Source organism: Xyrauchen texanus, chromosome 19 (genome assembly GCF_025860055.1).
Source record: "Xyrauchen texanus isolate HMW12.3.18 chromosome 19, RBS_HiC_50CHRs, whole genome shotgun sequence".
NCBI classification, from domain to species: Eukaryota; Metazoa; Chordata; class Actinopteri; order Cypriniformes; family Catostomidae; genus Xyrauchen; species Xyrauchen texanus.
In genome coordinates, this window is record NC_068294.1 from 26893839 (window position 1) to 26920121 (window position 26283).

At 37.9% G+C, this 26283-nt stretch overlaps 1 protein-coding gene across 11 annotated transcripts in view; it reads left to right on the forward strand.

The window, feature by feature from the left end:
- Window positions 1-26283, forward strand: part of LOC127659570 (disks large homolog 3-like) — a 179292-nt gene that overhangs the window by 132808 nt on the left and 20201 nt on the right. For 8 of the 11 annotated variants that reach the window (XM_052149442.1, XM_052149448.1, XM_052149445.1 and 5 more), the window contains 2 exons: window positions 7229-7385; window positions 9260-9362. In XM_052149442.1, coding sequence (XP_052005402.1) covers window positions 7229-7385; window positions 9260-9362 — 260 coding nt within the window. Of the gene's footprint in view, window positions 1-5068; window positions 5262-7228; window positions 7386-9259; window positions 9363-12467; window positions 12669-26283 lie in introns of those variants that run through there. The other 3 variants (XM_052149450.1, XM_052149451.1, XM_052149452.1) reach the window with 3 other exon arrangements.

Consider the following 26283-nt stretch of genomic DNA (forward strand, 5'->3'; position numbering starts at 1 on the left):
GTTGCGCACATTTTACCCCCACTTCTTGTAACCGCAACAAGAAAAGATGGCCATTATGTATTTTTATTACCACAATGTAAAAAGAATGCTATAATATTTTAGCTTAATTAAAAAGTATTTATACATTATAGCAGTACTCTCTTGGTACTGCCTTTCATTTTCACTGATTTAAATTTAAAACTGTGATACAGTAAAAACAAAAGTTACTGTGTTATGGTAATGAGAATCATCATTGAAAACAATAAGAATAGGAAACGTATGGACACATTGTGTTAATGTGTGAAATGTGCTTAAGTGTCCTGAAAATAATGTCACAGTAAAACATGTTTTTACATGGTTCTTAATGTAGGCAGTATTTTCTTAATGCGAAATGAAATTTCATATTCTGTGGATTGATTTAGGGTTAAATATAACCAGGGCATTTTCTTGACAGGTTTTGTGCAATTATTACTGGCCTGGCAGATGATAAAACTGGTCAAAATCTCAAAGACATTTACACATTTAAGGAGGCTCCCACCCAAAAGGATGTGTATGCTGTTCATTAACATGTAGACAGTAACAATACTTCACCTCCCTACTCGGTGACCACGGAAAACTGCTTATTTTTCTCTCTCTAATGTTTAGTACGCTCCAAGGTTTGTGTGTAATATGAGTTTTAATATTTTGGCATAGTAGAAGTGCTAGTAGATTGGAGGGGTTAAGTAAGGATTTATTATCCTGAACACTCATAAATACACACTTACAGAACCTTCCAACACAGGAATGTTTTGGCTTCTGTTGCAGTTATGTAAACATAAATTGTAGCGCTTGCTCTTACCATAAATGTATTGGGAATTAAGAGGCTGATTCTGCAGTCCGACTGCAAATGAATAGTGGCGCACATTCCTGAAGCTGTCATGATTCATTTGAATGGAGGGAAAGCAGGCCACAAACACACACGCAGTGTGCTCTGCCAATGCCCATCACACACAGATAGACTTAGACAGTCTGTCATAATGTGCTGACATGAACACACACTCCCTTTGACACATAGCCCAAACACACACTCATACATACATTATGAGGCACAATATTTAAACTTCCACAAGCTACACCTATCAAAGTATATAAATAGTATTATATTATTCCACTTTACACTTCAGTGTGCCAAAAATAAACTGTCAAACTGAGTCTGAACCTTATCACAATCACCCTGGAGGTCTCCCCAGAGGCTAATAAAATTTGTTTACAGGAATATATACTTTGTGATAGTGTACAGCATCAGTTCACTCCTAGAGGACTCTGCCAGTGTTTGTATGACTTAGTCACAGGAGAGATTCAGAAAAAAGCCTGTCTGTGCTTTCCCCACGCTATCACAGCGGTCACAGACACATTTATATCCCTCCATCTGACTCAGTATACAGTGATGCCCCCCCCTGTTTTCTCTATCAACTGAATACATGCAGGTTCTTAGGAGAGCTCTCACCCACCCTCAGATTTCAGAACACAATCAGCCATGCTGACGGAGGGCAGCCAATCTAACTGGCTAATGACAATCTGCTCACGCAATCATGTGTTCACATGTGATCACTGACACACATTTGAACACACTCACAAACCCAGACAGACATACACACATCATTTCAAATATTTCTGATGATTTGAGGCTGTGGCTTCTATTTGCTAATGGTTTTCAAAAATGGCTTTTTTCATGACTCTTGGAGTTTGTTTTTCCTTTCAAATCTATACATCACTTGGTGAGACTCAATGTAATGATTAAAGGAATATTCCGGGTGAAGCTCAATGGACAGCAATTGTGGCATAATGTTGATTACCACAAAACTTTATTTTGACTCGTTTGACTTTTCTTGAAAAAAAGCACAAATCATGGTTACAGTGAGAAACTTACAATTCAAGTGAATGGGGCCCATTTTTGGAGGGTTTAAAGGTAGAAATGTGATGCTTATAATTTTAGAAAAACACTTCCATTAATTCTTCTGTTAAAAATCACGTGTTATTTGAGCTGTGAATTTGTTTAAATCTATGTTTTTATGGTCGTTTTAGGGTTTTAGTGTATAATGTGTTATGTCGTTATGGCAACATAGTTATTAATTGGCATTGACTTTACACAGAAAAGGTTAGTAAGCGATTTTATCACATTAAAAGCATGTTAACATGCATATTGTTTTTTGAAACAGTGAGTATTTTAATGTTTATGGATTGGCCCCATGCACTTTCATTGTAAGTGCCTCACTGTGGCCCAGCTTTTTGCTTTTTTTTTTAAAGAACAGGAGTAATGAATCAGAATGAATTTTTGTAGAAATTAACAATACTTTATTGAACCAGAATATTCCTTTAAAGACCACATTCAACTTTGCAGGGCCACTATCAAGCCTTGTACCTACAGGTTGAGGATTTTCGGAAAGAGAATTAAAAATCTGAAATATAAAGAACTATATGTGCAGGAAAACACTGCTGTTGAACCGAACCATGCAATGCAATAGAGCACAATATTGCCCACAAACTTTTTTTTAACTTTCTTTAAAATTGTTCTAAGCAATGGAAACTTCCTAATGGTTACGGAGACCGACTTGGTTGTGTCTTTAGCAGTGCACCATTGAAGTGGGCAGTCGCTGCTGTGCTCTTTTGTCATAGATTAAGCTGCAGTGTGCTGGATGTGGGATATTTTGACTTGAAATCTCTGATCTCCATCCATAAAGGCATTCCATTGCCCGATGCTCGGAGGATGATGTGTAAACAAATAAAACTGCAATCCTTCCCAGAGATGTCTCCTAGCAACAAAACTGATAAACAATGCTGCAATGCTAGCATTTGATGTACAGGTGTACGTTAAGAAAAAAAAAAAAAGTATAATTTACCGTATTTTGAACACCTGCATCTACAAATGTTTGCCAGACAGCTTTTATTCATATGTAACGTCGTAACTTTGACTTATAGATGGGTATTATTCAATAAAAGTGAATGTTTATCAAATGCATGATGTCGTACGCCCACATCTCAAGTTTTCTGCACGAGTTTCCAAGTTGGAAGTCTGACTTTGCGAGTTGAATGGAATGCAGAATTAATTTGCTATGATTCTCTGCAGGATCATGTGTAGTATAGTTCTTCAACGGGAATTCCACTATTGAAATAATTTTTTAAATAAGGTAGACTGAAGTCTAAAGCAGAAGCCTCCATTGATTACCAACCTCAGAGCTCACAGTATGTCTGTCTTTAAAGGTTTATATGTTATCGTTAATAATCAATTCCCTTATGGAAAAAAGAAATAGGATTTTTCCATCCGAAACCAGACTGTTGCACTCTATTTTCTAGTTAAAGTGATTAGAGATTTTGTGACTTTTCGTATTTCAGAATCTATAGCTTTACAACATGATTGTATATCTTAATAAAAACAGTAAAACAGCACTATAAGCCAAGTCACCCGCTTGTCATGAGGTTTAGTTCATACTGTAAATTAACAAGACGGTATAGACAATTATTGAAGGTAGGGTAACTTTTTGGCGACTTTAGTCAGTGACGCACCTGATTGTAAGCTGTTGAAACACTTGGTTTATTCTTAGCTGCTTCAAAAGACTGGAAATATCTTAACGTCTCTTGGCGTGTAGTCAAATAAGATTGAAGTGTTCTGAGGAAGAGAGTGGTGTTTTTCACCCAGAGCTTTGAAAGCACTCACAGAAAGAAGAAGAGAGAGCTGAGAGCCATGAGCCTGTGATCCTGCCAAGGAGAACATGTTTTCTAGGGAGAATTATGTCTGCGTGTTTCCGAAGAGAAGTATCCACTGTGTCCACCATTAATCACCCAATGAGAGCCAATTATATAGAGCAGAAAGAGAAGCATACAGGATGCACTAGGGCATTGCAAACTAATGAGTCTTGTGGCCATACTACAATAAGGTCAGGACATTTTAGCCTGTGCCACAAAGATGGGGTGTTGGGCACACTTGGCACAGAGGTTATTAGAAGAGAAGGAGACAATAATAAACACTGCACAAAAGGATAAATAAAGTAGAAGATTCCTTTATTTATTTACAGCAATTCCTTTATTTTCAGTGTGTATTGACATTTCTCTGCATAGTTGAAAACATGTTGTTGTTTTTTAAACTGTGGGATAAGATTCAATTATTTACTGTAGTAAAGCTTGACTGTGTAATGGGAGGTTATAGGAATATTCCGGGTTCAATACAAGTTGAGCTCAATCGACAGCATTTGCAGCAGAATTGTGATTACCATCAAAATGTATTTAGACTTTTCCCTCCTTTTCTTTAAAAAAAAGAAAAAAATCTGGGTTCAAGTGAGGCACAACGAAGTGAATGGGGCCAATCCATAAATGTTAAAATACCAATTGTTTTAAAACTATAGCCACAAGATGTAAACAATATGTGTGTTAACATGATTTTAGTGTGACAAAATAATGTACTAACCTTTTCTGTGTAAAGTTATTGCCACTTTTACAACTTTGTTGCCACAACAATGTAGTCAACAAACCCTAAAACACTGTAAAAATTACTATTTAAACAATTTTACTAAAATACACATGTTTTAATAGAGTAATTAATGTAAGTGCTTTTAAAACGATAAGCATCACATGCCTTCTGCCTTTTAACCCTCCAAAAATTGGCCCCATTTACATCCATTGTAAGTGCCCCACTGTAACCTCAATTTTTTTTTTTAAATTTTAAGAAAATGTTTTAAAGTACAAATATTTGTTTTGTGGTAATCAATGCATATTGATTGAGCTTAACTTGCACTGAACCTGGAAGTTTCCTTTAAGGAAGATCTAACACAAAAGATCAGAGGTCAAAGGTTATGGAGCAAATTTCATTAGGAGACCTTCAGCAACACTCTAAATTTTTATAATTTGAATCAGCAACATCACTGTAAGTGTGAGCTTGGAAAAATCGATGCAATTATAATATATATATAGCATAGAAGATAATATGTGGTTGGGTAATAGTTAAGTCTTACCCTGTTCCTGCAGATGTGACTGTGACAGGCAATGTGGTGCTGTTTCCTATCACTCCCCCTACACTTACAGATCACACACATATACACACAAGCCACTTCAACGCAGTCTGGAGAGAGATACAGTGTCCTGGAATAACATTCTGTCATAGCCAAGCCCTGGGATAACAATAACTAGTAACTAGCTGCAGGCGCCATGTTCACTGTGAACATCTCGTCTTCAGTGCCAATGGTAAAATCCAATCTGGACAGACGAGGTAGGACATGCATCACCCTCATGACCAGGTACAGGAGTTCCAGGTAACCGCTGTAAGATATGTTTGAGTGAGGAATGGAAGACTATTCTGTTTGCATCTGATGGCCAGATGCCATGGTGTGTGCTGGTCTGAAATAGCAGCATATTTGCACTTGATTTCTGCACTTGCATCTTCTCAGTGAATAAATGCACACTCCTCAGAAATGTACATTATGGTTAGTTTTTCTGTTATGGGAATCATTTTTGTTTAATATCTGAACTTAACATTCCTTAAAAGTACATTTTGTCTGCTCACATAAAAATGCGGTTTTCAGCATCATAAAGATGTACCATGTGGATGGCTAATGTCGAAAGCAAGCAAAGTTCTGCTGCAGTGCAGAATTCTAATAAGAAACATGCGTAGCACACTGCTGAAAGCAGGGAGCTTTGTCGAAAGAAATTGTGTGTGTGTATTTCATGTTTGGGAACTGGCTTTCCTGTTGCAGTATGTTTGGACAGGGTATTTGATGGCCCCTGAATGTAATTGAGTCCGGCTGGTGTGCCAGCTCTGGGCAGTCTGGAATACCTCTCTGCCTGCAGATGAATCACGGCAGCTAAAATAGTACTGCAGTGGTCACGCATGAGGCAGGGATGAGCTCAACGTGTGAAAGTGTGTTTTATGCCTAATGAGAAAGTGTGTGTGTGTATATGTTAGAACTCATTTTTGGAAGAAATCTTTGTTGTGGATTTAAGTATGCCAGTGTCCTCTAGTCGTGACTAGAACATTGTGGTTCTGTTAATCTATTTTCCTCTATAAACCTAGGTTTCAGAACATTTGATGGAGAAATATAAAAAATAAATCTTAATTTATCTGCTGGTTAGGCTGAAACAAATAGTATTCTTGTTCCTTTGCTGTCTGAATTCTCCATACTGGATAAGCTACTTCACAAAACTCAAAATATCTGGCTTTACACACTGGCTGTACAATGCACACCATTGTCAAAAAATTTACCTTTTTATTAAGATGCAATATTTGCAACGTACTTCTGCAATTTAGGGGGCATTTGTAACGTTTTTTCCTAACCATATAAAAATAATGACTGTCCCATCTGTATATGCCATATCCATTGAAATAAATTCTCAGTCTGAATCAGTGCTTGTATCGAGTCAAAAACAAAAGTAGCAGTAAATAATGCTAAACAAAAGTGTTTAAAGGGTTGATTTTAGTTTGTGACAAAAAACCCTACTTCATGTTATATACATATTAAACAACACATTCCTCTGAGATACATGACAGCTACTGTATAGGTCACTACGGTGTCTGCAAATGCACTTAACTCATACTAGGACAATAACTACAGTAGATGGGCCTTGAATAGGTAACAAAAATAGGTGATATGTGATAAAATAGGTGATTAAAAAAACTGAGGTCACTCCAGGGTCACGTTTGCCCCCTATATTTAAAAAATGGCTCTTGACGCTGACTACCACTCCTGGAGTTGTGACTTCGAATCCAGGGTGGGCTGAGTGACTCCAGCCAGGTCTCCTAAGGCTAAGCAACCAAATTGGCCCTGTTGCTAGGGAGGGAAGAGTCACATGGGATAACCGTCTCATGGTCGCGATTAGTGGTTCTCACTCTCAATAGGGTGCATGGTAAATTGGGTGTGGATCACGGAGGGTAGAATGAGCCTCCACATGCTGTTAGTCTCCGTGGTGTCATGCTCAACGAGCCACATGATAAGATGCGTGAATTGACTTTCTCAGAAGCAGAGGCAACTGAGACTTGTCCTCCACCACCCGGATTGAGGTGAGTAACCGCACCACCATGAGGACCTACTAAGTAGTGAGAATCGGGCATTCCAAATTGGGAAGAAAAGGGGGATTCAAAAAAAATTATCTTCCTATGGTATTTTTTAATTTCTGACCTTGGTATGCACTATTTCTCTGTAATGCACAAATGTTTCTGTCTGTCATGGCTGCTGTGGTGATTCCAGTCCATCCTAATCATTGACACTGTGGTTCTGCTTGGCAGGGAGCCGCGGAAGATACTGCTACACAAGGGTTCCACAGGTTTGGGTTTCAACATTGTAGGCGGGGAGGATGGAGAGGGCATCTTCGTATCTTTCATCTTGGCAGGTGGGCCAGCCGACCTGAGCGGCGAGCTGAGGAGAGGAGACCGCATCCTTTCGGTCAGTACCTATACCAGACACTCAAGTTGAAAGAAGGAAGAATATCCTCAGACTCATAAATCTTATTAAAAATATATAAACATACAATACATACAACTTAATGACTGTTTAGTCAGCTTCATTATATGCACTATATGCATTTTTAATACCTTATGTAGTGGGGTCCAAAAGTCTGAGACCGCATTCAAAATCGAATTAAAACTTTAATATAAACAAAGTTTGGGGATTTTGAAAAATGTCAAACAAAGAAACTTTGTGGTGTAATATAAATATGATTTTTTTTAAAGATTCTGCACAATTTCTTGGACTTAGGAATTCCTTTGTTAAAGGAATATTCTGGGTTCAGTACAAGTTAAGCTCAGTTGAAAGCATTTGTGGCATAATGTTAATTTCCAAAAAACTAAAAACATTTTTAGACTTGTCCCTCCTTTTCTTTGAAAAATGTAGGTAATAGTGAGGCACTTACAATGATAGTGAATAGGGCCAATCTGTTTCAAAAGTATAGCCACAAGATGTAAAAAAAAATGCATGTTAACATGATTTAAGTGTGCTAAAATCACTTACTAAACTTTTCTGTCTAAAGTTATATCCAATTGTACCACTTCGTTGCCATGATGACATAACACTATAAACAATTTTCAATTAAATTAAAACAATTTATTTCGGTCCTCATATACAATTTTCCACAATAAATAAAAATATACATAACAACCGAAAAAGGTGTAGGCTGAAGCCTTTGGTTATTGTGCCTACCCTTTTTACATATTTATCTAATGAGTGTCACTTTTCTCAGTGAATTTCATTCATACAAGAGAAACAAAACGGTAACATAATACATTTCACAAATGTGCATACATAGGCACTCATTTCAGACATTAATACAATAGTTTAAATATTATATACAAAAATTATTCATATTGAGTTATATAGTTATTTATCATCCTTTTTTTTATTTTCTTAAATTTACAAAGTGAACTACACATTTTAATTCCTTGTCACAATTATTCCATAGTTTTACCCCTTTCACAGATATACATCTATTTTTTATATTCGTTCTAAACCCTAAAATGACTGTAAAATGACAATTTGACAAACTTTACAGTTCAGATAATGCATGTTTTCAACAGAAGAATGAATGCAAAAACATTTATAAAATTATAAGCATCACATTTCTTCCATTAAAACTCCAACAATCGGCCCCATCCACTTCCATTGTTTCTCACTGTAACCTTGATTTTTGCTTTTTTTTATATAAAAGGAGGGACGAGTTGATATTATTTTTGATGGTTATCAACATTATGCCACAAAGGCTGTCGATTGAGATTAACTTGTATTGAATTCCTCTAATTATAAATATATAAACATTCAAAACATACAACTAAAGTATACAACTAAACATTATATACATTATATGCATTTTAAATACATTATATAGTGGGGTCCAAAAGACCACATGCAAGTTATATGATATGAAAACACAGAAACTTTATGGTGTGATATGAATAAGAATGTTTTAAGATTCTGCATGATTTCTTGGTCACTAATCAAATAAGAACTTGTGGAGTTCAAGCCAGCTTGAGTGCTGTCGGGACAGCAAAAGTGGAACATACCAAATGGTAAGAAATCCTTCAATTAATGTACATTATTCAGTCAACATGTTCACTCTATGTGTTACACTGATAATACAATTTGTTATTAAAAAATATTCCATGTAAAAAATGCAGAATAGAATATATTTTTGTGGTCTCTGTCTTTTGGACCCCACCATACAGTATATCAAAAGAAATCAAATAAGAGCTGACATAACATACTGTGTGTGAGTGTATGGTCTATGGGGGTTGTTGTTTTAATCTGTTGCTATGGTGTCATCTCAGGTGAATGGAGTAAACCTACGCAATGCTACCCATGAGCAAGCTGCTGCTGCACTGAAGAGGGCTGGACAGACAGTGACCATCATTGCCCAGTACAGACCAGAGGGTAGGTAGCTCTTTCCATGTGTATTCCATGATGTTTGTTACTGCCAGAGAAATTGTGCTCCCTAGAGGACAAAGAATGAGATTAACAATGAGAATACATACGAGCTGATGGATGCATGGTAGTTTTTTTGTAAGCAGGCAGATCTGGTAACAAAGTCTAATTAATTCAAAGGAGCAGTAAATATAATTTCATTTTTCTCAAACCTGTTATTATTGTAAAATCTAGCCTACCTAGAAGCATTATGTGAGAATATTTCACAGACCCCAAACTACTCACTTTCATCACACACCCATGCATTGTGTCATGCCTACTTGCGGTAATCACTTCATCACAGTGTATACTGTGCTGCTGTATCCCTTTAAGAATGGTGAACTACTTAGCCTTGCCTAGTTTTATGAGAAAGAATCCTAGTTTGCAAATTAGGACATTGTCAGTGACCAACAATTGGCAGGCTTTTGTAGAATTCAAGGGATAGTTTACTCAAAAATGAAAATTATCTCATTTACTCACCCTCTTGACATCCCAGATGTGAATGACTTTCACAAATGAGATTTTTAGAAGAATATCTCAACTCTGTAGGTCCATACAATGCAAGTGAATCGTGTCCATAACCTCAAAAGCTCCAAAAAGTAGACAAAGTCGGCATAAAAGTAATCATAAGACTGGACAAGTGGGCGACCTGAACTCCGCCGACCATCTCATTTACATTTTTAAAACATGTCCACACGAAAGCCAAAACCAAGAAGGTCTAATATCAGGAAAAAGCTATTGAATTATATTTGTGATCTAAATGTTGCTTGCAATAATTTTAGATTTGTAAGGGTACACGGTAACTTTTCAAAACTTAAACTGATAATGAATGCTCTAGCCAGCCTAATTTACACTAAGAAAACTGCAAAAGATGTTGCTATAACAATGCAAAAAGCACTTACTAATTTACTTGAAGTGAAAATCAGCCCTCCTTTCTTGTTTACATCTCGAGTTTTTAAATCCATAAGGATCTCTTTCTCATCTTGAGTTTTTAAATGCATAAGGATCTCTTTCTCAATGGCGATAGCGGCAGTGATGACAGCCGATTCGTCAACTAGATCTCGCGCTCTTCACTTTCAAAATATGTACATCACTTAAAGCGTGATTGCGTCACTCAAGGCCAGCTAGAATGCCTCGACTGGGACATATTCTAAAGACCACACCCACCAAGAACAAATAAATCAATCTGATTGGCTGATCGGACAATGTGATTTTAGATGCCTATTCACTTGAACTGTTGAGGGATTCTGTAGAAATTCTGAAGGCTTAACGGGGTGGATCTCAGACTCACGTGCTGTTTCGGCTAAAGCACTCTGCTTTTGGCATGTGATTTGTTAACCAGTCGCACGTTTGGGGAGTAACGAAATACATGTAATGGGATTACGTTTTTAAAATACAAAATATTAGTAACTGTATTCCACTACATTTATAATTTAAATAATTTGTAATTAGAACACAGTTACATTCATAAAGTATTTTGATTACTGAAGAGATTACTTTGCATTTTATTGTCATTTGTTTCATTTAATATTTAGTCCTTTCAGATGTACATTTATCCATATAAATGATGCGATCCAAAGTGCATTTGAACAGTGGTAAAAAAACACTTTCTTATGATGTGTTATATTCATACGAGCAGAAAGAGAAGTAAGTTTGAAGAAAGTTTGGAGCCGAAGAAATAGAAATAAACCTTGCGTAAATTGTGAGCTTTACGCTAAACTAACATGCTATTTCTAGTAATTTTACATGCACCAGTTACCAGGCACGAACATATTTTTTTTTACCAAGAAAATTCATATTGGATCATAATTTTTTTTCTAGTAAGACCTTTGATATTAGTGCAAAAGTCATATTCTAGATAATAATTTTTGTGTTGTTTTCCTGTAAAAATATCAAAAAATCCTTAAAACAAGATCAGTTTGATTTATCTTGTTTTAGAAACAACACTGCATAACATTTTTAAAATGTGTATTTTGTCTTACTGTACTGACACAGTTTTTATAGTCAAAACAAGTGCTGAAGAAGTAATCCAAAGTATTTAGAATACATTACTGACCTTGAGTACATTACAGAGGACATTTTGCATCATGTATTCTGTAATCTGTTGTGTAATAAAATTCAAAATTGGCTGTATATGTGAAGCACCAGGACAGTCTGAATGAATTGCCCCATGGGGATTAATAAAGCTCTAAACGTAAACGTAAAAGTAACCCTCTCAACCCTGACCAGTCGTCACACTTTGTTTTTAGGAATCAAGGATTAAATTCTGATTGGATAAACTATTTGTTGTTTGCAATTCAATTTTAGATGAATTAGGAGTGGAAAGCGATTGAAAATAAAGAGGCAAAAATGTCAATAAGAAAGAAGGGATTCATTTTCTTTTATTTTTTAGACATGTTAGGCTAGCGGAGAAGGTTTGCTGGCCTTGAGAATTCGCCACAGGTTTGCTGGCCCTTCGAGAATTGCTGACTTTGTCTCCATTTCTGGAGCTTTTGGAGTTCAGGTCACCATTCACTTGCATTGTATGGAACAACAGAGCTGAGATATTGTTCTAATAATCTTTCTTGGTGTCCAGCAGAAGAAAGAAAGTCATACACATCTGGGATGGCATGTAAATGGGAATTTTCGTTTTTTTGAGGGGGTGAACTAACCTTTTCATGGGGGGGCACTTCCTCATTATGTCGTTCTGTGCTCAGGTGAGTTGAGTAGGAAAGACTTGATCTGTATCCACAAGAAAAAAAAAACACTGCCATTGAAATTTCGCTCGCGTGAATGAAAAAGAAGGGCTGGACTGAAACTTGCTAGATGTGGGAGGGGTCAACGTGAGAGAGAGAAAAAGAGAGGGGGGGCTTAATGGATTGAAGACCACAGAGCAGACTTTTTGTTTGAATAAAGCTTATTTTTGGCACACAGTAAGCGTCCGTCTGCCGGATAACTATGAAAATCTCGCTAACAGAAGAGATGGAATAAGCCCGAGTTGCTCGCGTGAGCTGGACGGATTGAAACCCCGCGTCTCGAGAGCCAATGAAACTCGGCCGAAGTGCCGCTGTTGGAATGGGAGGAGCAAAGCAGGACAGACCGAAACATGTTCATTAAACTCTTTACTATTTATGTAGTTTTCATTGCGATTCGAAACTAAAGATAACTGTATTTTTTCCCTTCACGCTGCCAAAGTGCAGCACTTCCTGGCTTATTCTCTATTGTGTGACTTTATAAATCGTTGGAGTTAGTTGGACAACAAGAGGCTGAACTGAACAGCGCTTTAGCCGCCGCCGGGTAAGAACACCTCAAGTCACATTAATTTAGTTTATAGAGTTTAATATGGAAACTATCAGAAAGTGTGACTTAGTCTGCACTAAGTTTGCAACAGTAAAATATGTTGTATTCCCGTAACAGCCTATGTTGTACTGAAAGGGATAGCGTCGCTGTTTGTCCTCAATGGATTTCTAGTGACTCAAGTTACATGCTCAGCTGAGGGTTGCCCGTTTAAAGTTGCATGGAGATCATGAAAACAATTTATTTAGGTTGCTCAGCCAGTGAACAGATGCCATAAATATTGCTTCTAGCCCTTTATGTTTTGTGTTGCCGCGCGACTCTTTGCTTTCCTTGCAAGTATTTTGTGGAATAGTGTTTCTCATTCAAGCAATAAACATGCCAAAACAACATCAGCAGACAACTTAGTGCTTCCCGTGGGACATTAACAGAAGCAAAATGATGTTTTCATTAAGCATAAACAGTAGTGTAATTCACATTTGAACTGAACTTCAGGTCAAACTGATCCGGGATATTTTGCCCTTTGAGGCCTGACGCTTTGCCATCATGTTTGTTTAATGCAACATCATGGGACAGGTGCAGGGAAGGGCACTTTCGGGAAGTCATCTTACCATAAGAAATGTGAAGCATTGCTGTCATTTTATAATTCAGCATAACAATTAAGTGAAACATTAGTTTGTCTTATGTATATTCAGTTTGTGTTGCTGGCTGCTGCTTGTGTCTATTTAACATGATGTAATAGTTTTCTAGCCTGGACCGAAAATATAATGTGTCAAAGATGGAGTTAACTAGCTGTAAAAAATAACTACACTTTGGCGCAAACATAAATGTCACTGTATTATTTAGCAAGTAAAATGCATAGTTCATTCTATGATGTGTATGTAAGCAATGACAGGAATGTTGCAGTGTAAGTTTATCTGTTTCGGCACGCTCTTCCCCCATATTCCTTCTCTCCTTAGTCAGAAGATCCTTAAGTATAAATGGACTGCTTCTCCCTCCCATGGGCTCTTGCATCTACATAGAAATAGAAGTGACACATTAATCTGTGCCAGAATAGCTCATTGAATTATGGGAACCGGCATTATGAGGGACATTATGGCTTCATCCTTGAGTGTGTATGTGCATAAGAAACAGACAGAGTCTATTTGGCTTCTGTTAAAATTTGAACACTTCTTGTAATGCATTAACTAGGTTGAGGAGTGTACTTGAACTGGTGAAGCATTTGTGTCCAATACAGACAACAAACTTTCACAATGAACAGATTCTCTTATTTGGCCTTGTAGGCCACATGTAACAACAACACCTGAATGACAGATTTTTTTTTTATTTGCCTTTTGTTATTTTCCTACAGTAAGTAGTACCGAGCACCGAAGGACACATACTTATTATCTCCTGCTCTTTGGGAGTCCAAATCCAATTTCTTGGACCACTTTTGATTCTCAACCAAGTCTCCTTTTCCACATTGTCAGATGCTACACAGCCACCATTACAGGAATTGTTCACACAAGAATGATAATTCTCTCATCATTCACCCTTATGTCATCTCAAACTATGACTGACTTTCTTCCGTGGAACACAAACAAAGATATTTTAATGAAGATATGATGTCTGTTTGTCACAATGCAAGTGAATGGTGAACAAATTTTCAAGCTCCAAAAAGGGCATAAAGGCAGCATAATCCCTAAGACTCCAGTGGTTTAATCAATGTCTTCTGAAGCGATCTATTTGATTTGGGTGAAAACAGACCAAAATGTAACTGCTTTTTTTCTGTACATTTTGCCATTGCACTCTCTAGGCGCGATCATGATTTTAAGCTCGATGACACTTCCTAGCGCCATCTAGCGCTCTGCGCATTTGTCTAGCACTAGGAAGTGTAATCGAGCTTGAAATCATGATCATGCTTAGAGACTGCAATGGCAAGATATACAGAGAAAAAGCAGTTACATTTTGGTCTGTTTTCACCCAAAACCAAATGGATCGCTTCAGAATAGGGATGTGCTGAATGACTAATTTCACTGATGTTTAAACGGAAATTTTGAAGACGACTAGTCGAAAAAGAAACCAAAAAACCCCACTTAATCTATTCCAAATCCAAAGCTAAATTCCACTGAAAAGGGGCATTTATTTGCGACGTGCTTGCCTTGCATTATGATCACTGTACATTAAATGTAGAACATTACACACATTCACTGAATCATTGTTAGCGAATATTTAACAGGCATATTTATTGAAAACAATTGGATGAATAGTGCAGGTCAGGACCAATAGAGCAACCCAGCCTGTTCTAAACCGAATTCACAACGTAAAAGTTACTTAAAATTAGAGATGCACTGATCGACCGGCCAGGGACCGGAATTAGCCGATTTTCCACATGCTCGGCCCGGACCGGTGATCGGCCGGTCAGCCTCACGTCTTTGCGATTCCAAGCCGGTCCGTTTTGTTGCCAGCTGCGCAGGCAATAACGTCACAGCCGCATGTAAACATGTCATTGGCGTGGAAGATCTTCTCTGTGAATGAAGAATACATAAAGTTCGAAATGTGTAATAATTGTAAGGCCAAAGTAAACCGTGGGGGAACCACCACAATAACTTTCGGATCAACAAACCTAATTAGACATTTATAACACCATCACCCAGCTGAAAATTTTAAAAAGAAGCTAAAAAGTGAAAGCGGCTAAAGCTAGCCAGAGCTCAGAGCCAGCCACAAGTCAGCAGCCTCTCCTATCAATGAGCAGCGAAAAGACCAAAGCAATTACGAGGAAAATTATGGAATTCATGGCCCTGGATGACCAGCTGTTCTCCATAGTTGAGGACAGAGGCTTCAGAAATCTGATACATTTCCTCGATACAGAGTAGGAGGTACTTTCCGACGTCACGTTGCCCGAGTTGTTTAATCTCGTGTCATGTCACACACGCAGCCTGTTATCTGTCAACATTTGGGTACACAAATCCGGGAGAGGGGAAGGGGGGTGCTGGATGGCAGAGGCAGGCTAAATACATACAAATTGTGCCGTTGTGATTTAACGTAATTTTTCCCACCGTGTCCGATATTAAAATCAGAGTGACACACATTGCAAAAGGCATTGTCGATATGGCTTCGAAATATGAAATTCAATTCTTCCATCCAGCTGTTGTTAAATTTACATGTATATTTTGTTTTTTTCACTGGAGCACCAGCTGAGTCTTCTCCTCCCATCTACCAGTGATGCTTGATTTAACATCCCGTGTCTACTGCCTGCGCAGATATCAACAGCGCAAATGGGTTGTAGGTTGCCAGATTGAGGTCATACATAATTTGTAATTTGTATGATGTGTCGATTGTGTGAGTAGGATGCGTTTCATTCAAGATCTGGCAACTGGACACCTTGGAATAATATATTGATGTGATTATTCATGTAACGTGGTTTGGGCCATACAAATTACGGGAGTTTTTTTGGGAGAAATAACAAAACGGGAGACTCCCGGGGAAAACGGGAGTGTTGACAGGTATGCAAGCCGTTCCCGAAGCAGTGCTCAGTTTTACAACTGATATTTGGACATCTAACGTAAGTTGAGCGTATTGGACACTTCAGTTTTTCAGATCTTTGGAATTGTTTTGTTAGACGAGTAATAAATTAGACGAGTAATAAAAATAGTGTAAAATTACATCTGTTATATAAAGCAACTCATTTGCAGTTAATTGTTATTTCTACATCTTTCTAGTCACAGAGCACTTTATTTTGAGAGTTGTTTAAGTGAGAGAAGATCCTGTAACTTTGTGCAGTTTTGGGGAAATTGTAATGTTTAATAATTGATGTTATTATGAAAATAAAATTTAGCATTGAAGAAAGGTAGATTTTGTTTGTATATGTGGTCAATAATAGTTCTTAGAAAGAAAATCGGAATCGAAAAAAATCTGTATCGGCAGGTCACACTTGCAAGAAATCGAAATCGGCCAAGAAAATTGCAATCGGTGCATCTCTACTTAAAATATTAAAACAGTCATGACATTGTTGATAATAATTAACAGGTAGACTCAGCCAAATCTACGAGAGAAAACAAATGCGCTGAAAAGTTGCATGTATTTCATGATGTGCAGTCATGCATTAGCCATTGATCTAAAATGACAGCTGTTCGGTAATTAACATTAACCAATAACAGTTACGATGTAAACATTTTTTTTATAAAAAAGTAGCCAAAGGATAGAAATAATAGGCCTACAATGCAGGTGTAATGTAAACAATAAACCTAAAGTATTCTACACATAATGTGCACAGAGAATAAAAGATCGTTTAACCCATTAAGCAGTTGGCACCTTGTTGAAATAAACAGTAATTTTCTAGCCTACTTACTCAAAAGCATAAATTTTTGGATGAGAAAAATTTACACATTGGCATGGTCTGGTGAAAGACTGGACTTGACTCACCTGAGGCTGCTATCCTGTGCTTGAAAAAGCCTGCACAGCAGAAAATAATGTACAAGCATGCACAGATGTAAAGAAGACCCATGTATGTAAAAATATCCATAGGGACTTTCAAACTTTTGGAACTCCGATTCTATCAGGAAGACTTGGTGACTTGAGTGAAATTTAAGATGACATTTATTTGATGAATATAAAACAGAAAAGTAATGTTTCTCTTTAGCGTAGGCCCCCTCTGGCAGTCCGAAGAAGTTGTACTCGGAACTGTCATATCCTGCCGGAGATAAGAGGCAGGGGCGAGGAGCCTACCCCCGTGCAGGACGGGACTCAACTGGTGGTGGTGGGTTGGTGGAGGTTGCCGTGTTTGCACACTGAAACAGCAATGTGATAGATTGTGAGCACACTTATAAAGAAACGGCTTACATTGGATTGACTGGGTAATTCCCAGCCAATGGTGCGATGATGTACAGCTGCTAGTATTCCCGCTAGAACTACACTGCACTTACATTTCCCACACCACCACCGAAGTGATTTCTGAGTTTAATTTTCTAGTGAGATGACAGTGACGTGAGTGTGAGAGAGGGAAGAAGCATGCGCAGTCTGAGGTGAAATGAAACTATGTATCTGCTCCAGATATCCTCTTTTTAAAATAATATTTGTATTATTCATTCTATTTAAAATATGTAACATTAAAATGACAGTAATTTAAGTGCAGCCTCTGTAAAAATATAAAGCCAAACATAAATTAGTAAAAATGATGATCCGTTTAATGGGGGGGGGGGTAAATATTAACCGACTAGTAATTCCAGTGTCAACTAGCAGCATCAGAACCATTTAGTCGACTAGTCTCGCACATCCCTACATCAGAAGACGTGTATTAAACCACTGAAGTCTTATGAAATGCATTATGAAGGCCAGTTCACACTGCCCCAACAAATGCTAACAGATGCCAACAAAAATCAACATCCAACAGTTGTTGGGTTTTGTCCGATCAGTGTGTTCACCATGTAAACGCTTGTCATGTTCAATCGGCTTAATGTTTTGAGCAGTCTGGAATGATTTTCCAACAAGCTCTGACGTAATCAAACTTCATCACAGACCGTTGCCATGACAATTGGGTAAGCTTCCTTATCTCAATAGAAAATGAATCCGTGTGGGCGCAACTGTATCAGGAAAGCAGGAGATATGCAGTCAATCATGATTTATCACATTTTTGTAGCAAACTTGTTAAAGCATTCCGTTCCTTTAGAAAAAATATATGATTATTTTATATATGTATGATATATTAGTGTTGGTTAACTTGTTTCAGCAGTTTGTGTAGATGACACTCATGAGGAAATACATAGGCTATATCAAGGTGTGGACGGTGATACATTTGTGCTGAAGCGCTGTAACTCAGATTCTTTAATTCTCAAATGGTGTCAAATTACAAAGACGGTGCAAACATTGAGCTCAATGCAGATTTGCATTAATTAAAAATATCAACATTTCCCATATTTTATGGACAAAATGTAATGTGTAAAATATTTTTGCTGCTGGATTGCTGTCCTCCAACGGAACTCTGAATGGAGTTATAGCCTAATGTCACATGCTATACATATTTAATCAGACGAGCTTATATGGTATATTTAAATATTAAATCATGCAAGTTTGGCTTCATCTGCAACCTCTTTGTCAGGCATCTTCTTCAAAGGCAAACAACAACATGCAAAGACACAAGTTTATTGGTGTTTGTTGGATCAGTGTGAGCACGAAAAGATAGGTTTCTCTACATTCTAAATCCATCAGTCAACTTTAGAATTTGACTTAAGAAGTGTTGGTGTCCTTTGGTGTTTGTTGGAGCAGTGTGAACTTGCCTTATAGGAATATTTGGGGTTGAATACAAGTTAAGCTCAATCGACAGCATTTGTGACATAATGTTGATTACCACAAAACATTTTTCAACATGTCGTTACTTTTCTATTAAAAAAGCAAAAATCTAAGTTACAGTGAGGAACTTACAATGAAAGTGAAAGGGACAATTTTTGGAGGGTTTAAAGGCTGAAATTTGTGGCTTATAATTTGAAAAAGCACTTACATTAATTATTTTGTTAAAACTCATGTATTCTACATTATCATGGCTATAACTTTACACATAAAAGGTTAGTAAGCAATTTTATCACACTAAAATAATGTTAACACACATATTGTTTTTGTCTCTCATGGCTAAACCTTTTAATCTGAGTATTTTTACATTTAAGGATTAGCCCCATTCACTTCCATTGTAAGTGCCTCACTGGAACCCAGATTTTCTAAATAAATTTTTTTGGAAGGAGGGACGAGTCAAATTAATTTTTGTGGTAATCAATATTATGCCACAAATGCTGTCGATTGAGCTTAACTTGTATTGAACCCAAAATATTCTTTGAAGGTGCAATTACATTTTCTTTTGAACAGTGAAATGCCATTGGTGGATGTTGAGTGCATGTGAAACCAGCAGAAAACGAATTGCCAAGCAGGCTCTCTTTTTTTTAATGCTGCACATTATACACTGGGAAAGCTAAGTTAAAAAGCAATTGTGAATATTCAGTGGAACTGTGTATGAAGCACTGCCCACACTGATGTCAGTGCCAAACCAAGCAACTCCCTATTGGTCAATGCTGCAAATTTGCCTGTTCACCAAACCTGAATTCCACTCAAAATCAGCGATGATCACGTGGATTTCCATTTGAGATTAATGTATTTCGACCGCTGAATTTCACAGTGCGAAGGTAAATATGGCCACAACTTTTTGTACTTAATGGAGCTAAAAATATATTGATCACCATTCACTTGCATTGTATATACAAAGAAACATTATATCTCCATTAAAATATCTTCAGTTGTGTTCTGCAGAAAAAAGAAACCCTTACGAGTTTAAGATGACATAATGGTGAGTAAATTGGGTGAACCATTCTTTTAACTCAGACTGCACAGAACAGAAGAGAGTAAGTATAACCTATTAGAGGCACTAACATGCATGTCAGCGACACAATGAGAGGAAGGTTCAACTCATCACAACCTAGTCTGTACATGCTGTTTGTTCTCATGTTGTAAACACATGGCTGCAATATTATATAACTGCATTTACAAAGCGGCAGCCTGCAGCCAATCCCCACTCCCTAAAAATAAAAGCCCTGTAGATACGAGATGCAGAGCTGGTCAAAATTCCCCATAGATCTTATGGTCACACTTAAGAGACCTTGTGCTTAACTATTAGCCTTTGTATGTTGTGAACTCTGTGCCAGCTGTCTCTGTCGTTGTCTCTCATATGTGTGTTGTATCCCTGTGGTGAGAATCTGACGAGTGGGATGAACTAGTTACTGTTTTCTACTTGAATAATTGAACATTGGACTTTGAAGCTGCTAACGTCTGTGATTTGCATACTTTGATACTGCAGTCTTTCTCAGCAGTTTCTTCTGATACATGTTATGATCAGGCACAAGAACAGTTTCTACCCTCAGGCCATTTTCCACATGAACAATTAAACTGCCTCAGGACTCTCCCATAGTGCAATAATGCAAATAAATATCTCATGTACATATGTAAATTCACTCAGATTTAATTCAATAACTGTACATAACCCTACCTTGCACACACATTACCACTTGCACATGTACATATGCCATTCTATGTTATATGTCCTTTTTATACTCTTACCTTGCTTTATATTCTGTGTCTCACTGTAATGTTCTGTGTGCACTTGTTTCTCCTATCACCAAAAAAAAAAAATCCTTGTGTATGTGAGAACACTTGGCAAAAAAGCTCATTCTGATTCTGCTGTATGTTGTTATGATTGTTTTTTGGACAAGTCTGTCAAGCTTCCTTCTCTCAGCTGGAGTGTTCCCCTGGTTACAGGCAGGTAGTGTCAGGTTACTTTACCTTGCCAACGTGTTGTTAACCTGTTTGTAACAGCTAGATACAAAGTTACAAATCAAGTATAAAATAAAGTCTTGGTTATTGACTATCTATACAGCAGTGTTGTATAAAGGATCCATTTGCCATACGTGAGTATAAGTAAAGATACCTTCATTGAAATAAACTCAAGTAAAAGTTAAAGTAGCTCATGAGAAAACGACTTAAGTAAAAGTATTAAAGTAACTGATTTTAAATGTACTTAAGTATCAAAAGTACAAGTAAATTGCATAAATTATGGAACAGTTAATTTAACCCATGGTAACTTATTTGATTGGTGCTGTTCATCATTTACTCACCCTCATGCCATCCCAGATGTGAACGACTTTCTTTCATCTGCAGATCACAATCAAAGATTTTAGAAGAACATTTCAGCTCTATAGGTCACTTCATATAAGTGAATAGTGGCCAGACATTTCAATCTACAAAAAGCACATTAAGGGAGCATAAAGTTGTCCATACTACTTCAGTGGTTAAATCCATGTCCTCTGAAGCGATTCAGTTGGTTTTTGGTGAAAAGAAACTAGGGCTGCACAATTAATCGATATAAAATCGAAACCGCGATATGACCATGTGCGATTATTAAATTGCAAAGGGCTGCGATTTAAATAAATAAATATTCTGCTCCTTTCAAAGTTTATTTGCGCTGCTCTGTCCACTCTATATTAAATTAGCGCATTGTTACAGTGTTTTCAGATCGGTTCTGCACTCCACAACTCCCTCTCATGCTTAGAGTAACAGAAGTGCTCGGAGTTCGGTTCCGTTTGCTTACATGCGCTAAACGCTTTATTTACACTCAACTGGCGCGTCTTGCATGAAGCATTTTTTTATTATTATCTGCGGTAGCAGCATCTCTGTCTCCGCAAGCACAGGTATCATAATAATAACGCAGAATACAAGATGGGGTATAATTCAAACATCAGCAATCATTGATGTTTGTATAATTCAAACATCAATGATTGCTGAGCAAAAAGCCTTAACAGAAATAACTGTAGAGCCCAGAAAATTATCTTCATTCTCTTGTCATTTGTTTACCTCACGAGAGAGCTGTCACCCTTATTACACTCCCCGCGGAAACAAGTGAAAGCGGAACTAATATTACCAACATCCAACAAAATGAAAAGTAAGGAACATGCATATAATCTATATCAAATATTGAGTTACTATAATATAATGCATTGCTAAATTAAATATAATAAAATAATGAATACAAATAATTAAATGAAATGGTGACAAACTAACCAAAATGTTCACTTTAAAATGAATTACACCAATGGGTTATCAGTTCAACTTCAGTTTGACATTAAGCCTCATACTTTAGGACTATCTTATAGACAGTAAAGAATATTTTGCATACGTGTGGCAGGGCGGAGGGCGGGCCGGGTCGTGATCCTACACACCCGGTCCCGTATTAGGCTAATTAAGCCTCCGTGAGGGATAAAGGTCGACTGCAGAGGATCGTGCGGGAGAGAGAGATCGTTTACGGACATGTCCATCATGTGTGTTTGTCTTTTGTTTTAAGTTTATCATTAAAACTATTATTTATATTATCAAGCCGGTTCTCGCCTCCGCGTTTCCATTGATCCCTTTACACTGGTGCCGAAGACCGGGAAGGAGGAGGGATGCCCGTCGCGGAGTCCTCGACACTGCCGTCCACCCAGGGGAGCGCCGCTGCCATCCACCGGGGGAGGGAGTAGACCGACCGCCCGGACGCGGTGAGCGGCCTCCGTCCGTGAGGCGAGTGGGGACTGGACTCCCCGACCACCTGGAGAGATGGAGCTGCTGCCAGGGGCGAAGGAGAGCCCTGCATCTCCCAGAAATGCGGAGGGGTCGATGGAAGACCGTCGTCCGCGAGGGGAGGAGGGAAGTGTCTCCCCGACCGCCTGGAGTGTCCCCACGAGTCGGCGAGAACGCGGAGGGGCGTTTTTTCTGTTTGGGGTCGTGAGTCTGACTCCGGTCTGCCCGGGGAGAAGCAGCTGTCTTCCGCCTGAGAGGGTGGAGTAGTGCTCGAGGACCATGCGATGGTGTATCGGAGAACCGGCGAGTAGGTTTTTTTTTTTCATCTCTCTCCTCTCTCTCTCTATCACTGCCGTTCTGCGTTGGCCTTTTCCCTCTCTTTTAAATTTTACAGTGTTTTTTTGGGGGGTACTACTCTGTTACAGGAAGCCCCCCCATTTTAATTATTTCTGTTTCCCTCCCCTTGTCCCCTCCCTCGTCCAGGTAGATGGGGATGACCTGCCGGCAGACTAGGCTTAAAGCACGCCCTCCCCCAGGGAAAAGGGGGGGGGTGTACGTTTATGGACATGTCCGTCATGTGTGTTTGTCTTTTGTTTTAAGTTTATCATTAAAACTATTATTTATATTATCAAGACGGTTCTCGCCTCCGCCTTTCCATTGATCCCTTTACAATAAGCCAACTAGTTTTTAAGGCCTAGAATAAAGAGTAACATTTATATTTTGTGTATACTAAATTATTCAATCAATCAACATTATTTTTGACAGCAAAAACTAGGCAATGACTGTGGTTTTACCAACAGGGAAATGTAGTTAACAGTGACATTGAGCAGAAAGTTTACATATAACCAGTTTTGACCATAGACTGTAAAAAAAGATGGACGACACCCCTTCGCTCTTTTCCATTGGTGAGAACTGAAGCCGCCAGTGTCCCGATATGGTGCAGACATCTTGGGACTTGAGTCTGCGCAGTTGCGATTTCGGGACCAAACCTGCGCAGTAGTGAGCAGGAAGTAAAGCCGCGAAATCAAGGCCCCGCCCTCACTCTCGCTGAATCAATCGCAAAAAATTATTGAAATAATTAATTATAGAAATTTAGATATTAAATTTAAAGCTCCAATATCCTCAGTCCTCCGAAGATCCCGAAAAAATGTCCGTTGGTGCTTCAGTGACTACTTCGCTCAGAGAACCTGTCAATCACAGCTGTCAATCATGATGTCACAGCACCGTTTTTATAGCATCAAATAACTAGCTAAAAACAAACTTATTTTGAAAACAAACACTTGAAATTACATCAACGTGATAGAAACTACAGTAAATTACAGTAAATGACAGAAACTATCTTTGGAAAAAAGATATGTGAAGTGTAATTTAATTGTTTAGTTGGTCTCATGTCCCTTTGAATTACATGGGGAGGTGGGGTTTATGACCTATACTAGGACCAGTCACCGGGGGGGCGATCGAGGCGTTTTGGCTTCACTTTTGAGGGCTTGTGCGGCACGCTTGGTTTTGACAGAGCTGCTGATGAAAGTTAAATGATCAGCATCGATTGATGAGATGAAAATTGGAGATCGGTGTCCGATGTTAAAATCCTGATTGGCGCATCCCTAATATTCAAGTTGACTGTGCTTCAAAAACTAATGATGATGATTATTAGGATGAGCTCCTGTCACAAAATGGATAAAAACAGGTACACAGTGGATGGTAACATTTGGATATGAAGAAGACTTTGTTTCACTGTTTATATATTTATTTGTTTGTGGTTGACTGAAAAAAGGTCTCAGTGTGGTTCTTTTTAAGAGGGCTCAAGTGTGAAAACCCCAGTAGCCTTTTTGCAGTTGAACATGTGGAAAACATTACCATCATAATCACAGTTCAAATCGCAATTGCAATATTTTTCAAATTAATCGCAATATGAATTTTTGTCCAAATCGTGCAGCCCTAAAAGAAACCAAATTGTAACAAATTTTCACTGTATATCTTGCCATTGCAATCTCTAGGCACGATCATGATTTCAAGCTCAATTTCTCTTTCCTAGTGCTTGATGCATGTGCAGAGCCCTAGATGGTGTTATAAGAAGTGTAATCGAGCTTGAAATCCTGATCGCCAAGGAGACTGCTATTGTCAAGATTTATAGTCAAAAAAGGAGTTATAGTTTGGTCTATTCTCACCCAAAACCAATTGAATCCGTTCAGAAGACATTGATGAAACCACTGGGGTCTTATGGATTACTCTTATGCTGCATTTATGTGCTTTTTGGAGCTTCAAATGTCTGGCCACCATTCACTTACATTGAATTGACCTACATAACAGCAGTATTCTTCTGAAAATATTTTTGTGTGTGTGTGTTCTACAGAAAAAGTTGAGTCATATAAGTGGCCGGAACAGAGACTTTGTGGGTGTGGGCTCTATTCATTTGAGCCAATAAGCAACCACCAAGAACACCCTGGCAACTGCAGAGCAATTTAGCAACAGCACAGCTAAAACCTGACAACCACCTAGATCATCGTGGCAATTGCATAGAAAAGTGCTAAAAACACAGAAAACTACTTAGCAACAGCATAGCAACAACCTAACAACAACCTAGAACACCTTGGCAACTGCAGAACAATGTGCTTTATGCAATGCAATGTGCATATTAATAACTTGGCAATCACATATTGTAGCAATGCGCCAAAACACACACAGAATGCGTCACCTTGACAACTGCATAGAATGCCCTAGCAACTATCCAGAAAACCCTAGTTACCACATACTGTAGCATAAATATAACACTTTAGCAACCACCAGAAAACTAGATTTGCTTATCAAAGACCATTCTTCCATCTTCTTAAAATATTAAAATAAATACTGTTGGACGCTTTCATGAGTGCTGGTACAGTAATTATTCATACACATTGCTCTTTGGTTAAATGTAAAATGTGAATGCATGTGATTGACTTTTATATGAACAGGTCTTCTGGAAAGACGGGTGACTGATCGCACATAACATCATTATTTCACAGCTTTCAAAATGTTTTTCATAATGTTAAACTTATCAAATTAGTCAAAAAATTAATACAAAATTGTAAGAGCAGTTTCTTGTCTTCCCCAGAGGAGACAGAAGACGGAACACGTAATCTGGCATGCGCTTCGCTTGTGATTTTGATTCAGATTCATGATTCGCAAAACAAATCATTAAGACCGCTTTTGGGATCTTTTTGTTCAGTTCCAAGGAATCAAATGTAAAAGATTTGACTAAAATTATTATTTCAATGAATAACACATCACTATCGCCGATCTGCATGCATTTTTGCATGTACAGCTGTTATTTTTTTTGTGTTATTGCAAAAGTAACGAACTGGAGGAATTTATCAGAGTAAAAGTATACATTTTCTCTTCAAAATGTAGAGAAGTAAAAATAAAAGTCAGAAGATGTATTTATACTCAAATAAAGTGCAAATATTGAAGAATTGTACTTAAGTACAGTAACAAAGTATTTGTACTTTGTTACTATACACCTGTGCTATTCAGAATTTGACATTCAAGCTTAACAAAACAATACTCTCTTCTC